This window comes from Calidris pugnax, unplaced genomic scaffold (genome assembly GCF_001431845.1).
Source record: "Calidris pugnax isolate Ruff unplaced genomic scaffold, ASM143184v1 scaffold15, whole genome shotgun sequence".
NCBI classification, from domain to species: Eukaryota; Metazoa; Chordata; class Aves; order Charadriiformes; family Scolopacidae; genus Calidris; species Calidris pugnax.
The window spans coordinates 1007297-1024077 of NW_015090774.1; the positions used below are offsets into that span (position 1 = coordinate 1007297).

At 35.1% G+C, this 16781-nt stretch overlaps 1 protein-coding gene across 6 annotated transcripts in view; it reads right to left on the reverse strand.

Annotated features, from left to right (window-relative positions):
• Positions 1-16781, reverse strand: part of PALLD (palladin, cytoskeletal associated protein) — a 201736-nt gene that overhangs the window by 100377 nt on the left and 84578 nt on the right. For all 6 annotated transcript variants that reach the window (XM_014944088.1, XM_014944081.1, XM_014944096.1 and 3 more), the window contains 2 exons: positions 14071-14190; positions 12943-13276 (listed from right to left, as the gene is read on the reverse strand). In XM_014944088.1, coding sequence (XP_014799574.1) covers positions 12943-13276; positions 14071-14190 — 454 coding nt within the window. The remainder of the gene's footprint in view (positions 1-12942; positions 13277-14070; positions 14191-16781) is intronic.

Here is a 16781-nt window from a genome sequence, read left to right on the forward strand (position 1 = left end):
GTTAACTGACTTTTTCATTATTTATTCCAAAAACTTAAGTGATAATTTGGGAAATTACCATTTGATCTAGTGACTTGAAAGTTCCTTCTGAATTGGCCTTACCTCATTTTTGAAACAATGGCATAATTTATTTAATTGCCTAAATCCATGTCTATTATTAGAAGCATCATTTCAGTGAGCTTCAAGTCACATAAAGCTGTTTTTTTCTTAAATAAGGGTTAATTTTGCCTTGCTTTAGTAAGGCCGGTTCTCTGGCAGAAATCAGAGAGGCTTGTTTTGAAAAGGATTTGACATGCATACTCTCTCCTGCTCAGAACTGGCAGAACAAACCTCATATAAAAAGCCTGCTACATCAAAGCCTGGGAAGCTTATCCACTCATATATTTAGCTTAATTTTTTTTTTTTTATAAAAACCCTTTTCCTTGTCCTTTGGTGACTTTTGATGAACTATACTTACATTCCGTTGCAGATTGTACAGGCAGTAACCAAGCAAAACACCTATGTGTCAATATTTTCTGTAAGTTCCCATGCTCAATTTCAGAAGCATGTCTTACATGCAAGATTTCAAACCCTCTGAGTTCCAGTTTGACAAATTTATGAAAAGCAGTTAGATATCCTAAATAAAGATGATTTAATTCTGTTTTTCTTATTGTTGTGTCATTAACTTGTTAGGATTAACTCATTTTTCATTCTGGCAGTAGAATAATGCATGGTAAAGCAATTTAGATCCACCTTCAATGTCTTCTTCTTAATACTAACAGAGGTATATTGACAGGTATATTTAAAATACCACGTTACCAATCAGCACAGAATATTACTCTGTGTTGGATAACTTCTACCCCTGACTCTGGCTAAAACAAAGTGCTTTCCTGAAGTTCCCAGCAGAGTTTCTCTCATGAAATCACCCTGGTATACAACCACAGATATGCTGATGACTTGTTAGAAATTATACTTATCAAGGACAAAACATGATTCTCCTATAATGGTCTACATTTCTTAACAACTGTCTTCTCTCCAAAGCTTAGAGCAGAGAACCTTAAACGAGGTGTTAACACCCCCACTGTAAGGATTCTGACAAAAAATGGAATCTGCTGCCAGACACTGCCTACAACTAATGCGATAGTTAACAATGTGGAAACCTGAACAAGCAACATGCCTGTTTATAAATGCCGTGGTAGAAACCCCTGCAATATTCTGAGTGTAAGCAAGATCTGGACTATCCATCGCTTTACAGTTTTTTCCTTAATGAAACACAGAATCATTAGAACTTAAATATTTACCTTAGCCATGAAAATACTGTGGAATACCCTAATTTGCTGATGATAATTCATCGGTATCTGTAATAAGCTGTTTTATCTGTTTCTACACTTACCAAGATCAGAGGGTTTTTTCCTCCAAATTTCCTCAACCTGGGAATATTGTGAAAACGGTATTTAGCACTTCACAACGTAGTGCAATTATACATCATGTTTGGAATCAAATTCAAAAAGTCTTGTCTGTAGCCTTCTCCAATAAAACACATTACTGCAACTACAGTTAATCATGAAATCCTGAGAGCTAGTGACAGAAAAAGTCAAGTTCTCTTGTGTCTTTTGTCTTTCTACTGCCAGGGACAAGAACTCACATAGGAAAAGAAAATTAGACAGAAAAAAAGTGCACATTGACATTAGAATGCCAGAGTCCTATCTCAGTGACTTGAACATATCTGTTATCTTTAAGTTAGCAATTGTTAGTCTCGCTACACAAACACATACACTAGGGAAAAAAAGAAGATATATTTACCTATACTACAGCAACAGTCAGGATGGACTTCTCTAATTCTGGACATCTGTAAGAGGTTTTTGTCCCCTCCACCCCCATATTGTAAATATTTTGTTTTGAGGTAGGTGTTTTAGATGCACAACATCTAGTCTTCTGCTGTGGCACATTGTCAAAATCTTCTGTGACTCTGATAAAGCCAGGATGAGGCTTCTTATGTGATCCCAATGGCTATGGATGCTGATAGGATGTTCATGCTTCTTGAGCCTTTAATTTCTGCACATTTCTATAGTGTTTACTGATAACCAGCACTGTGTCTGGGTGTTTTAATGGAAGCTTAAGGCACACAGTTCTGACTTCAGGGGCTGACTTAGCAGTTTCACTCAGACAGGCATTTACCAGATAACAAAGTCTGGAAATGTCACTAGAGTCAATTTTAGACTGTGTTGAGAGTTAAGTAAACATAATTTGTAAGTGGGCCAAAAGGGTAGTCGTGAATTTCTGTTTCTGACAGCAAGCACTGTTTATCCTATATTACTTTAAGGAGGAAGAGTTTAATTCCCAGTGAGCATTATAAAAGTAAACAAAAGTTGAAGTGCATCCAACTCAAAATTCAGAGCAATTTCAGCAAGTCAATAACATCTAACCCAATATGACAACTATTTCCCCGAAGTATTTAAAATACCACAGAAATTAACTTTTAAAAAAAGATAAAATGAAGCATTTAAGAGGACTTCTCACATCCATGTAATCTCCAATGACAATTTTATCCTGTAAGCAGTTACGAAAATTTACTGAATTTTAAAGATGTAATTAATATGCATGTTTGGAGCGATCAGTTGTCAGAAAAGAAAACCAGACTTTTCCAATAATGTTTGCCATTTCCATATTGTAGGTTTTGAATATTAATAATAAAATAAAATGCATTTTTCTTAAAAGTGCCACAACAGAAAATGTTACTACTGAATTCAGAAACGTGGAAAATAAAAATGCCTCCATGCTTCAGATAAAACCAGAAACAAACTCCTGCAATAAAACTGTTGTCACTCGAGGCTGGTTGAACTTTCTGTGAGTATTTAATTAGTAGGTGACTCTCTCAAAGTAAGTGTGCTACCTGACATTCATTAAACTTTCCCTAAAGTACAACAGCAGCAATCCATGCCATTCTGCTTTGCTTTTTTGAACTGCATGTGCTGTTGATGCTCTAATTTATTCATCTACCAGGGGGAAATAGACTGCTACTGAACCACAAAGTTGATTTTTTCAACCAGATCACCACTTGCATACCTGTTGCTATTCTTAAACACCTGAGAAGATCCTGCAGATATAGAAGATTTGCTTACCCAATTTGTATTATAGAACCCAATTCATATTATAGAAGCTGAGCTAGAAAGAGGTGGCATTCAAGTAATCTGAACACAGGTTCTCATTAGGCCTTTGGAGACTTTAAGCTTGGTAAAGTTTGTTTACTTCCCTCATTCTCTTCCACATAATAATAATAAAAAAGTAACAAAGACTGTAGTTGCCAACACAAATAAAATCCAAATAAATCCATAGTTTAAGAAATCAGGTACAGGTGGAAATATAAAAAGGAAACACATACAGATAGGAAAGGGGAAAAAATACCAAAGGACTTGCACAATGCATTCACTGGCAAGGCGCATTATGAAAGTCCATGAGATAAACTTAGATAAATTACTGTAAGATCACTACCTGTTAGTGTTTGGCAAGTATATTGCACACATAAAATATTATAGAGGACTATTTTCTTCCAGATTCAGGGCCAGTCTTTAGCACACAGAATAAGCAGAAAATTACATAATGAGAAAATACCCTTCTGCAATCAGTGAGAAATTTTAAATATTATCCCACAGACCACTTGCAGGTTCAGATATGTTTCTAATATTTTTATAACTCTATTTACATATATTTAAAACTAGAATCAAGGTTTGGCATGTTAAACTCATATCTGCTACATTCACAAATTTTCATCAGCTTGCCATTTGCATGGCAGGTCCTTTGGTGAAGCAAGGTCACCAAGCAGGTCACCAAGAGAATGTCTCACTTGGTATTCAAAGAAATAAGAAGTGCTGGTATACTTTTATGCATGTACATTGAGATCATATCCAGTTCTGCATGCAGCGTAGAGGAAGATTTGCATTTAACAAAGTCTTAATCACTATATGGAACATCCAAGAAGGCACCAGAGTGGTGGTGGTTCTTACATTAAGGAATTGTAACAGTACATAAGCAATTCCAAAGCTGCAAGTACAGCTGGTTGTGTGTTTGTTTGGTTTTTTTAAAAGCCAGCACATTAACTGTTTCAGGGACATATATTAAAAATGTAATATTAAGATATAGAAAAATTATAAACAATTGCACAAACTGAGAACATCAGAACAATGAAAGAGAATGTGATTATGATAAAGAACACTAAAGGTGGGATTAACAGAGAAATCTATCATAATTCCCACTGAAATCAGCAAGAAAATGACTTAATTATTCAAACACCAAGTATGTTGTTAAAACAAACATTTCTAGAAAACTCTGGATACATGGCCTTGTAATGTCAGTACCACTAAAACAGACCAGTATAAACATTTAATATTACAAGGATGAATTTATCAGCTCACTAGAAACATTTTCCATAGGATCTTTAATGAAACCTCTTTAGTAAGAATTTTTAAATTAAAAATTCAGACTTCTACCCTGTCTCTTCAAGGTTTCACCTACTGAGAATTTAAGTAATTTGATCGGCATTTCTCCAAGCAGGAAAATGAAAGCAACAACTATATTATAAACCAGAACTCACAGAGAAGAAAAGGAGTTTCTACAGCAACTTTTACGTTATTGTATTTCAAATGGAAAATATGCTATGAGTTTTTCCTCTGACTCCACTAAAAAGCTACTGGGGCCTCATGAAAACATGATAGCACAGTTAATGCAAAAATATTCCTTACCCTGAATTGATGAACCTTATGCTAATAGCAGTTCATCTGTTGGAATTGTGAAGGCTTTCCATCAGAATGATAGAAGTGGGGACAGAGGGAAGGCAAGAGCAAGTGTGAGCAAGAGAGCACATGAATGAGAGCAAGGGAGGGAAAGGGAATGAAGGAAAAGCTACTTCAAGGTCTAGTTACTTTCATTTTTTTTTCTATTACAATTATTTTAACAAAAGTCTGTTAAAAAAAGAAATGTAAAGAAACTCTTTCCTTCAATTGCACTTTTAAAATTCTTAAGCCAAAGATTTTTCCTGCAATAATATAAGCAGAGATCTTTTTCCTCTGCATTGTTATTACTGTCTCCCCATCTCCATTTTTCACTGCAGAAATATATCAACAACTGCAACCGGATTTGAGTAAACTCCTACCCCCTTGCACTGAATTAACTTTAATGAAATGAATGACAGAGAGAGAATACTAAATATTTGTAAGTTTTCAGTACTAATAGACTAAAAATACTAAGAATTTAAATTGTTGTGAACTTCACCAAGGAATTTTAACTGAGTAAGCTTCTTTTCTCAGTCTTAAATATTTCTGGTTTTATAAACATAGGTCACATCCTTCAATTATTTTCTGCAGACTAATTTGTAAAAGTCCGTAACACAGGCAGAAGACAGATGTTACTGAAAACATTAAACAGATTTTAATGGCATTCTACCCATTTTCCTAAATACATTTTTCAGCTGCTGCCATCACTCTCTGGATGTCAAATCAGCATACTTATAATGGATTGATTTTTATCAAATTTATAAAATAGGCAAAAATATAGACACTCTGTCCCACAGAGTACTGCTAAGTAAAGAGTCAATGAATCAAAGGTTATTTTGATAATAATTTCATTTGCAGATGACATCAAGCTCATTTACTAGGGATCTGACTCCTTTAGTTTCATATATGCTAAATATTTTTCTGACTAAATACACTCTAGCGTTTGGCGAGGATAACTGAAGACCTTACACAAGGTAACAGGCAGAAGTTTTATAACATCACAGATCTCAACCACGTTAGGTTCTCACGAGTATTTTTTTTTAATACAAATACACTATATATACATATATATATAATTAAGTCTATCAGAAGATAAAAAGGTGATTATCTCTCTAGTAAACAACTGTTCTACTTGGTACAAAGGTCAACCCTTTGTCATCTCCTGGAGACATTTTTTATATTAGTTTTTAAACTATTCTATGTAAACACCACTAACGTCCTGTCCTAAGCATTGGGAGGTCTTTTCTGCCTTCACTATTAGTAGTTTTGAACCAAATACACCACAACTTTCCCCCTGTAGCCAAATTCTAAACTCATGTTTCCAGCTTGATATTCCTGCTAGGGCGCGAACAACGTCTCTGGAAGCTGTCTACCCCCCACTCCTGGCTCTTAGATTCTTTTTTCAGTATTCTAGAAAGTATCAAGCTGTCTCCTTGACATCTACCCAAGAAACACAGCTCCCTCCACTGGATAAGCCTTTTCTATTCTTCATAAAAAGTCTCTGTGAGAGCAATAAGTCTTCTTATGACAAGAAATATTTGATAGCATTGATAAGGCTGACAAAACAAGACTTGCAGCATTTGCTTCTTTCTTAGGTCTTCTCCAACCTATTTAGTTTGGGCACTTGCTTGAGTACATAAACTACAAATATGGCTTTAATTGAATGACATCTTTAAATCCTGGCACCTCTATGATTATATGACAAAAAATTAGCACATGGAAATTCTTTATCCAAAGTTTTATTGCATGCACACTGAACCAGACAGAAATGAATGCCACTGAGTTCTAACCTCCCATTTTTGTCACCACAAAATATTTCTTAACATGGGGTAGAAAATGAAAACAGTTACTGCAAATAAATGTAAAAGATAATGGAAGATAAACATGAGGACAAGGAAGAAAACTTGAAATTGTATACAAGGAAAGTTTGGTAATATAACTGCAATTGGAAGAAGCATGGAAACCATCAGACAATTCTATCACTTCAATAAAAAAGAAAAAATAGCATATGTCAGGAGGGAACAGAAGAATAGTAAAAATAAGTAGCTCTGTAACTATGTGAGTTTATGATCAAGCTCCATAAGCTGTAGCATTCTGTCCAGCAATCCTCTTTACCCAAGTGTTAGTTCCTACTTCTACAGAGCATTTTTTAAAGCATGGGCATGACCAACTGTAGATAGATGGGCAGGACTAATTGCAGGTGGGTAGATGTTTCTGCAATAAGACAAGTTCCAGAAACAAGTTTATTAAACCAAGATGACACCCTGACAGTAGATACTGGGAGTCTGAGAGTAGCCATCACTTGAACTTGTAATCAGTTTAGCTACTTTTTTGCATATATATTACACCAGAAAGGTATGCAGTAAATTAGCTATTCAGAAATTATCCTTGTTTAATGAATCCTCAAATTACCTTCTTTTTTTATATTTCTTGAAGAAAAGAACAATAGAACAATTACTAGTCAATCCTCATATTATTGCAGATTTCAAGCCAAAGTCATGCAGCTTCCAGATTCCATTCAAACAGAACAAACATTCCATTCAAACATTCACATAATTATGTTTATGCCTATGATGGAATACTGAAGTGTCTGTAATACTTCAAAGTTCATATTATTGAAAGGAACTTTATACCTGTATATTTACCCACCCTGACTCTGCTGAACACATTTTCCAAACAAAATGAGTATTGGCAGAACAAGCTTTAGTTGGTACCTCTCACAGTCTCTTAAATGGATATTGGTTGATCTTTCATTTCAATTTCTTGATCAATTTTATACTCAGCAAAGAACATGATAAAAAGTACTTTAAAAACCTGTACAAAAGGTACAAACAGATTTTCTAAAAGGCAAATCTTTCCAAAGTCAAAGTGTTTCATCTCGATGCATTTAGTTCACACTTATCATAACACTACCATAAACTGTTTTTGCAGATGGATGGTACATTTCCTCCTGCATTTTCTGGTTCAAAGGTGCATCATAAACTGCTGGCACACTGATCTACTTAACCTTGTTACAGAAAAAACCAAGCCACTCCAAAAGCATGATCTGCCCCTGACCTTTGCTATCTTTATTCTGTAACACTCTCTGGTTATTTGTGCATCCGCACGATTCCATATACATCCAGTACCAACTGAAAATGAAGAAGGTTCCTAGCACTTAGGCTGAGCTCTGAGTTTACTTTTGCTTACTAGAAAAAAACCTACCTTGAGAGAAACTGGGGGTAACGGCTGGCAACAAAGATATGAGAGAGGCAACAAAGTTATGAAGCGACAGCGAGGCAGAAAGGAAAGGGAAAGCAATCTTTTGGAGGCACTAAAGAGTTTCCCGAGCTCACAGCATGTGTTTAAACACTTAACACACACAGACTCAAACTGGTGGCTAAACCTTTGTTCGTTTTCCTCCATTGCCCTGCTTATCCTATAACCTGGATTACATTCAGTGTTAAAATAAAAACCTGAAAAAACACAGAAGTCCTGTATGTATTGTCATGCTGGTGCAGTTTAGGGAAGGTATACACTACACATATTTTATAACTGATTCAAGGATGTTTGACTTTTCCTGTTAAAATACTGATTAGCTTTTATGTAAGCAGGATGTACAGTTAGCCCTCTCCACCTACTAAAGGTCAGAAAACATCAGTGCCAAAAGAAGAAAGAAAAAAATCTAAAAAATGTATTTCTCACCTACCTTTAACCTTTCTTGTTGTGGATATTCATTGTTACAAAGGGATTCAGACTTCTATTGCTGCACATTTTAAAAGGCTTAAAGTTCATGTATATATACCCTTTAACACTGTATTAACAAAGTAATTGGTTAAAAGGAAATTTCTCAGCAATAACTGCCACTATTTTTGGATCATGCTATTATTTCGACTGAAATAGGCAATTAAAGCTACTGAAAGCAGAATAAGCACAAATGCTTGATAAATTATTTTTATTTAGAACTTCAAGTTACTATCTATTCTTAGTTTTCCACTGAAGTCACCTGTAGAAACTGGAAGAAAAAGTGACATTGTACTTCCTAAGTGGGCTGCCTTTAACAGCAGACTGACCAGCACATCATTTCAATATTCAAGTTGTGACTATTTTGCAAACTCTGACAGAAATTATCAACACATTTTCATGTGACTAAGTGTCTAAATGCGGAATCGTTAAAGTTACTGGGATTAGAACTGTCTCATAAAACTGAATTTAGGATAGTATGAAAAAATGGATTATTAATTTGCAGCATCACACCCATCTAATGAGTAGTTACAGAATTTTCAGGTCAAACTGGAATAGTTTTATATCTCTTGAAGTTCATGCAGTTCCATTAGAACTGATATATCTTGATGCAACTCAATTACAACATTGTCACACAAGTATTATATATTTATAGTTATCTTTTTTTACCATCCTAGTTTTCCCAGCAAACTGGGTCTTCTGTCTTTTCTTAAGCACTAAGAAAAATAGGGCCTAAATTGTTTGCAATTTTCTAGGAAAAAGTGATGCTTTTAAAAGTGTTCTTTTACTCACAAGGATATAAAAAAGAATAGGTTAAAGATTTGTAGGAAGACTTAGCCTTTAGCATCATTATAACTTGAAGAAAAGAAAATTATAGCTTTGATTCTAGTCCTCTCACTGGGTGCCCTTGCATGCTTTTTAACAGGCAGCTGGTTCTATGGCTGCAACATCCTATTGCCTGTGATTTTTCATCTTTTCTATCTGCAAACATCAATCTAACATACCACAAAATGCTCAGAAACTTTGTTCCATTGATCTGTCTTTTTGTTTTCAGTAAAAAACTGAACAACACTCCATTCTTTAAAACAGTGAGATACAGAGCACGATAAATAAATGTGACTTACAACCTATATTTCATAACACTTCCTATTCCATCTCTGCTGTCTCCCAGTGGTCTCATACTGTTTCACAGTGATCTAACATCACTAAGGAAGACAACTAATACCTTGGTTTATACTAACCTAATCTACTGCATTCAGTCCACAGGTGTGCCATGAGGCATTATAATGCCTCCTTGTTCCTTCTCAGGATTTGCAACTTTTGTGTAAACAAATAGCCTGAGAAACAGGAGACAACCCTGTTTTTCTTAGTATATTCTCTCATAAAGCCTCTTCTATTTTTTTTATATTATTTGTTATTTGTAAATCATAAACCCTAGTCCTAGTATAACAAGTGCCTGTTGATTAGTAGCCAATGAAGTGGAAATTCTTCACCAAAGTTTTCCTTGGTTTATCTTTAATCCTATTAAAAAAAATACTGGTATGATATAAGAGGGAAAAACAAAAACAATACATATGAACCATTCATATATTAATTGTGAAAACAGATGTAAAAAATGCTCAGAACGTACTATAATCAAGTGATTAGCTTCATGTGCAGTTATTCTGCTTTACATTTTAGCAAATTTTGCTCCTCTACATTAGCATTAGTTATTTCTACTACGGTAGAAAATACATGCAGATTAAAATTTTATTGTGGGTAGACTTTATAGCAAGATAAGCACCCAAAGGTCCTTATCAACCTTGAAAGAACGCAGCAGATGAAACTGAAGAACTCAACCTAGACGGACCTTTGTTCATGAATGCCAAGTTGCATGTTTATTGTGATCACTAACTCCTACACAAAACAAGTGTCACAATTTTTCTTTACAGATGATAATATTCTCAGCACCAGACTAAGGCAACAACCAAAGTCCAACTTTGGTTGGACTAGATGATCTTAAAGGTCCCTTCCTGTGATTCTGTGAATACTATGGGGTTTAAGGATTACTTAACTTTAGTGTCTGTAGCTACAAAATAGAGCATTTTTAAGCATGTAGGGCTTAAAAATCACTTTTCAAGCCTGAAAACAACTATAGTAACTCTGTGTAGTGTGCCAGCTCTTGCATTTCGGTAAATCATTATTTATAGGTGGTGGTTTCAGCTGCGTTGTCAAGATGCAAATGTATTTAACACTTCAAGAAGATACTCAGTCTCTCTTTCTTGTTAAAATAATAGCAACAACAAAAAACCAGCCCATCATTTCCAAACTCTTTGCAGTTACTTTCAGTGTTGGCTGAATAAACTGTTTCCAGAGAGTACACAGAAAAACCTGTAAAGTATTTTATGAGTTAAGATAAGCTTGAAAAGAAAAGGTTCATTTGGAAACTTAAAATCAGAGGCAGTCTTCATCAAAAATAAAACTCACTAATGATATTCAGAAGCTTCAAGCTTCCTACATAGCCAACACTACTTTAAATGTTTAAATAATATTTTAAAAAAAGTTTATAATAAACATGTTTGCTGTTATGTCATCGTTAATATATACTGCTTCTGTCATCAAATACTAATACTCTACAACAGATACAGCTCCATAGATAAGTTCTCTTCAAGAGGGATCAGTCTTCTGGTTGAGATGGATAGCTAATTCACTGCTCAACTGATTTTAATGCAATTATTTTGTTAGCTTTGACTTGGGATGCAGTTTCCCAAATGCTGAAAGCTGATTTCAAGTCTCTGCAGTCAGACATTTACTTTCATCCTCCTGTTAGCACCTTTCTTATGTTATCACTATGCTCGGGAGCAAAATACTTGGTTGAGGGGAAGGCAAGGTTCCATTTCTGACAGCAGCATAGACTTACATGTTTTGTTTGGCCAAAGCCAGTGTATCTTGACTGCAATCAAGATTATATCAAGTGTTGTTAATAGCAAAATACAGGACTCAAGTGCAACTGCACTAAGGACTCCAGGGTCATCAATTTGGACATCAGCAACATAAAGGATTCTCATAATAGCATCCCTCTCACATCATTGTACACAATATTCACCTCGGTTTATATGTTGACTTTATGTTTAAAAACAAAACAAATTTGTACAAGTAGCAGAGAGTATTATTCAACGGGAAGTCTATTACACAGCCTTCTGTCCTTGATCTAGGACAACCTTACTTCTGGGAAAGAAATCTCTGGGGTGAAATTTGATTTTTACTGCTCTGCTGGAACTGCTATCTCCTTTCTTCACAAATGGGTCTTGCAACAGATGTGCTGGGTACAGGACCACCTGGCTCACTCCACACTGTGTATCATCTGCAAATTGCCATCCTCAGCAACCTCCCTCCCATACACGCAATCACCACCATATATACTATTATTCTACCACTCTGTCTTTCTACTTCCCCTCCTCCTGTTCTTCTACAGTTGTCAGAGACTGCTTAGAATGACAAAGAGCAACAGAAAGAAAAAAGTGGCAAGTGCAGAAAGGAACCCTGTTGGCTTGCTGTTTCAAGCATATATTTTTTTGTGTTTAAATTCAGTACGTGATTGCTAAAAGAACAGCAATTTTATATTTTGCAGGTTATCCTGTGAAAACATGTAATTAGACAAATGACCTTGCTAAGCTTGAAGACCATGTCATGCAAGCTTCTGACCATGTCAGAAGCATGTCATGCTTCTTCTCAAACACATTTTTATAATTCATAATCCCTTCAGATTACTGATGCAAATGAAATAAAGTAACAATTTAGTTGCTTTGTCAGTCCAAAAATTCTTGAGGGAGATGGAAAATTGGAGTCTGCACAATGCTAAAATTAAGCTATAAGTTAAAAGTCAGCATAAGATCACTCTTGCATTAGTGCAGTATCATCATTAACAGCTATTACATTTTTTTCACTTATTTCTCTCTCGCCTCCTTGAATTTTTAGTTTTCTGATTTTCAGTTATAAAAGCCATTGTAACCTGACAGCAGAATGAGTTCCATGTTATATATATATATATAAATATAATGTAAGAAATAATACAAACATTGCACACCTGAGTATCCACTGACTACACAAAACCAAGAACATTCAGAATAAAGAAAGTCAACCAGTGTAGAAAAAGGAATAGCATGCAAGAATCTCAGGCCACTATGACATTTAGGTACTGCGAATAAGAATAAAAAGCAGAGCAACAACCACAATCACATGTTTCTTTTTTGTTTCTTTATCTTAAATCTTTCTAGAGAATTTTGTATATATAATGCACTTCCCTTTGATGTAGCACTATGAGAAAGAACATGGCTTCTTTGGGACATAAATCACAGCAATATGAAGATTGCTCAAGGAACAGCACAGTCATTGTCAATTGTTTGTCTAACACTAAATTGCTGCAGGCAAACATTTGCTTTCAACAAATATCAAGTTTATAGGAGACAAAAAACAAACAAAAAATACTCACAGCTTTGGTTTGGCAAGCACAGGTGGTGGCTCCTTTGCGGGTGAAAGCAAGACAGCTGGAGGTGGGATGGATTTATCACCATTTGGCTTGCTGTTAATCATTCCATTTACTCCATGAATGGGATGGATGCCATTTGTTTTTTCATCAGATGAATTGAGCTGTAGTTGAAGGGCTGTCACACCAGATCTCAATTCAGTGTTGTTTGCTTGGTGGGTCTCTGAATGTTTCTTAGGAGGAAACTCAAGAGAGCTAATTTCAACTGGAGGAAGTGGTGGGAAATCATCACTGTTGGATTCTCTTGTCAGTGATTCATGAGTAGAGCTTTCTGAGTTGGCTAAAAGAAATCAAAAAGAACCTCTCTCCAACAAGACATAGACAAAGTATATGGTACACACATGCTTTACTTTCAGCTTGTTAAAGGTGAGATCTATTTGGTTCTGTGCAGATATTTTTCTAGACCTCCGTTGATAATTTGTGCTGAATTAGATACATGACTGACTATTCATTTTCTGCTTTTGCCCGTGCAAAAGGCACAATAAGGAACCTTATGGATCCCTCTAAATCTATTCCAGGAATCCAGCCGCTAACTGAGATTGGTAAGTACTATGGGGCAGTAACAGCTGAAACAGCATTTCCTCTTCCTGGAGTCTTGGAATCATTTAAGAATGAATGATTTTAAAATACTGAAGGATGTATGTATATATGGCATGTTTGGAATGGCAGCTGGGTTAGTGCATTCCGCAACAATTTGTCTGTAAACTTATTACAAAACTAAACAGACCATGTCACAGGTTTTATTTTACAAAAGGCATATGCTACCTTTGGTAACATAATTTAATCTGCTTTGATTTTGTCTCTGCTGCCATCTAGTCCCAAAACACTAATGCTTAAAACCCTGCCAGGTTTGTGGCAGACAGTTTAAAAGCATATTTTATATGAATAAAAATATTAAATTAGGAAATGAGACAATAAAAACATGCACTTTGTTATATATGAATGCTCTGATGTTGACAAGACCACTGTTTTACAGCAGGCCTTTTCTGCAAGGGAAGCAGACTGATAACTTCACAGCTAAGTTATTTATCTAAGATCTATGATTAAAAATTCCTCTTTCCTTTCATCACATACCTGAGCAGACAGTCAGTTGTGCACTGCTTGTTACTGAACCATGTTCATTTGTTGCTGTGCATGTGAAAAGGCCTGAATCTTCAGGAAAAGTTTCTGCAATTACAAGGGTACATATCTCTTCTGGAAATAAACAGAAAAATAAACTGCATCATAAACTATTTAAAGTACCATATAATGTTTTTGCATTGTATCTTATAAAGACAACAGACAGTGCTCCTTATACAAAGAAATGCTATGAGAACTGCAGAAGAGCTTCCAACATAAATGGCTTTTGTATCTAAAACAAGTAAATTTACTGAGCTACATTTTCAAAAGGGGCCCATCTTCAACAGTAATTTTGCACTCACAAGTCCGTGCAGTCATTTTACACACTCAGTATCTCCATTCTTATGCAGGATAGTACTAATTCATACAAATAAACATATTGGGTTTCCATACACAATGCTTGCAAGCTCTTTTTGGGTCTCTAAATAACTCCACCATCATGAATCATCCTTCCTTCTTTCACATCACATCATTCTTTCTTTCCCTGAATTTTTCTGCATTTAATGTAACATTTCAGATCAAATCCCATTCCCAGTAAAACCAGAAAGTATTTTTTCATCCCTTCCAATTAACTTTTCTGTATAAACTGACCGGAATTAGAAACTCTGGGCTCATAAATATTAGCCTTATGCAGAGTTTGGGAAGATAAATTCTTTTTCTTTCTGCACAGCAGTGAGAAAGGATAAATTGAAAATACAGGACAAAACAGCATCCCCAGAAACTCTTCAGAGTGCTGTGACACAGATAGATTCTGTGGCTATTTGAAATTTGTTAATTCTACTTTGATATGGCATAGTACATGTTTTGATTATATCAGGGCCTCAGTCAGAAAACTTGTACGCAGGCTGGACTGTTCATATTTCAGGTCCCACGGAAATATTTTCTAAGCCATTTCCACCGATTTATACTGGGCATATTTCATTATCTACCCATATTTTTTCCAGATTCTTCAAAGATATCACTTTATTTTATCTCTACTTGTAATAGTATTCTCATCTTTTAAAAAGTTCACAATATAATAATCCTAGTATTTACACAATATACCTAGATATTTTAGACCTGGATAATGTTACATCATAGGTTTCCTTAATTAATTAGGAGTTCCTTTTGGTTATGTTTATTTTTTAGTCTCAAAACTAAAGCAAGGAAGTTTTATAGAATTCACTCTTTTTTTTCATTTAAAAAAAAAACATTTTGCTTTTTGGACTTTTACATGGAATCTCACATATTCTCACAAAATCAATGGAGTTTAACTAATAAAAACAAACTAAAAAGTGAGGAAAAGTATTTCAGACTCCCAGTAAATTTTACGTGAAAATTATTCTGAGAAAGACATTCAGTAAGGTAACCTCCACTTCCTTTAGCTCAAAAAATAAAAACCTTTTCTAATAATTTCTATTTTTTTCTTTCCCAGTTTTTCTTGTGGAATAGCAGACTACTATCTCATTTAGACAGTTAACAAAAAAGTTTTGTTAATTCCAATTGGAATTTTTCCAATTATAAATGACAGTGTATCAAAAAACTTCCTGTACTGGAAATGGGCTAAAAATGAATGACTAACTAAAGATTTGGCACAGAGTTGTTTTTCAGACAGCAGAACGTGCTTTTTTTTTGGCAACACAAACCAGTCATTCTGTGTAGCTGCAAGAGGCATGTCTGCTAGTACTGTAGCACGTTGGATCTTATCTGACTCAGATGAAGATTAATGACTCATGAAAGGTCTTATCAGGAAAGTAATGGGTAACACAAGCTAGTTTTTGAACTACTGAGATCAGCTTTTTTTAGTCTTGGTGTGTTGTAAGCAGCTGAAGCTGTATTGTTAACCACACGTGTGTACTCCTGGACTGAACTGACTCTGGGGATGCAATCTGATACGTGCAGCATACTAGTTTCCTGTTCATTTAACAGCAGAATTCTGAAAGCTGGGTGTTTCAGGACTGCAAAAGAGAGTCACTCCCACCATGCTGAGAACTGCTGTTTGAATGAGGCAAAAGGACTACAAAACATAACAACCAGCAGAATTCCTATTTTCCAAACAGCAGAGCTAATTAATGCATAACGTTCTTTCAGTAAAATGCAAAATGATCACATGAGAAGAGCTGATCTTCACTCTCCACTGATAAAAGAATTCTAATGGATTCTACTATGATGTGGTTTGTTTACTGAAGCAGTATGTTTGAAAATTATATATGGTAAATTGAGTAATCCTTGTAAAAGAAGTCAAAAGTAAGTTAGCGATGAAAACAAACAGAGTTTAAAACTCAGTCTTCTCAGCCAGATGAGCAAACTACAGCACATTTGTGATCAATCACAAGGAAACTGGCTAAACTGAAAATATAAAAAAACCTAGGAACTAACCAAAAGGCAGCTTGGGCAAAAAGCATGTGTGAGCAACACATTGCCATTGTCTTTATTCATTTTTCTCCTCCCAAACCAAGAATCACAGATTCCCAGATCCTTGCTAAAGGCTTACTACTGTGGAAAGCATAGAAATAAAATACTAGTTTGACAAAAGAAATGTTCTTTAAAGATTTCCATAACACACTCTGGGTGCATAGCGCTCCGAGTATTTTTCTAGCTTTACATCCTGACTATACGTAATTATTTTTCTTTCTGTTACTGTGTTAAGTAGAATCTGATGATTTGAAATAAATGATGTCTGTTCT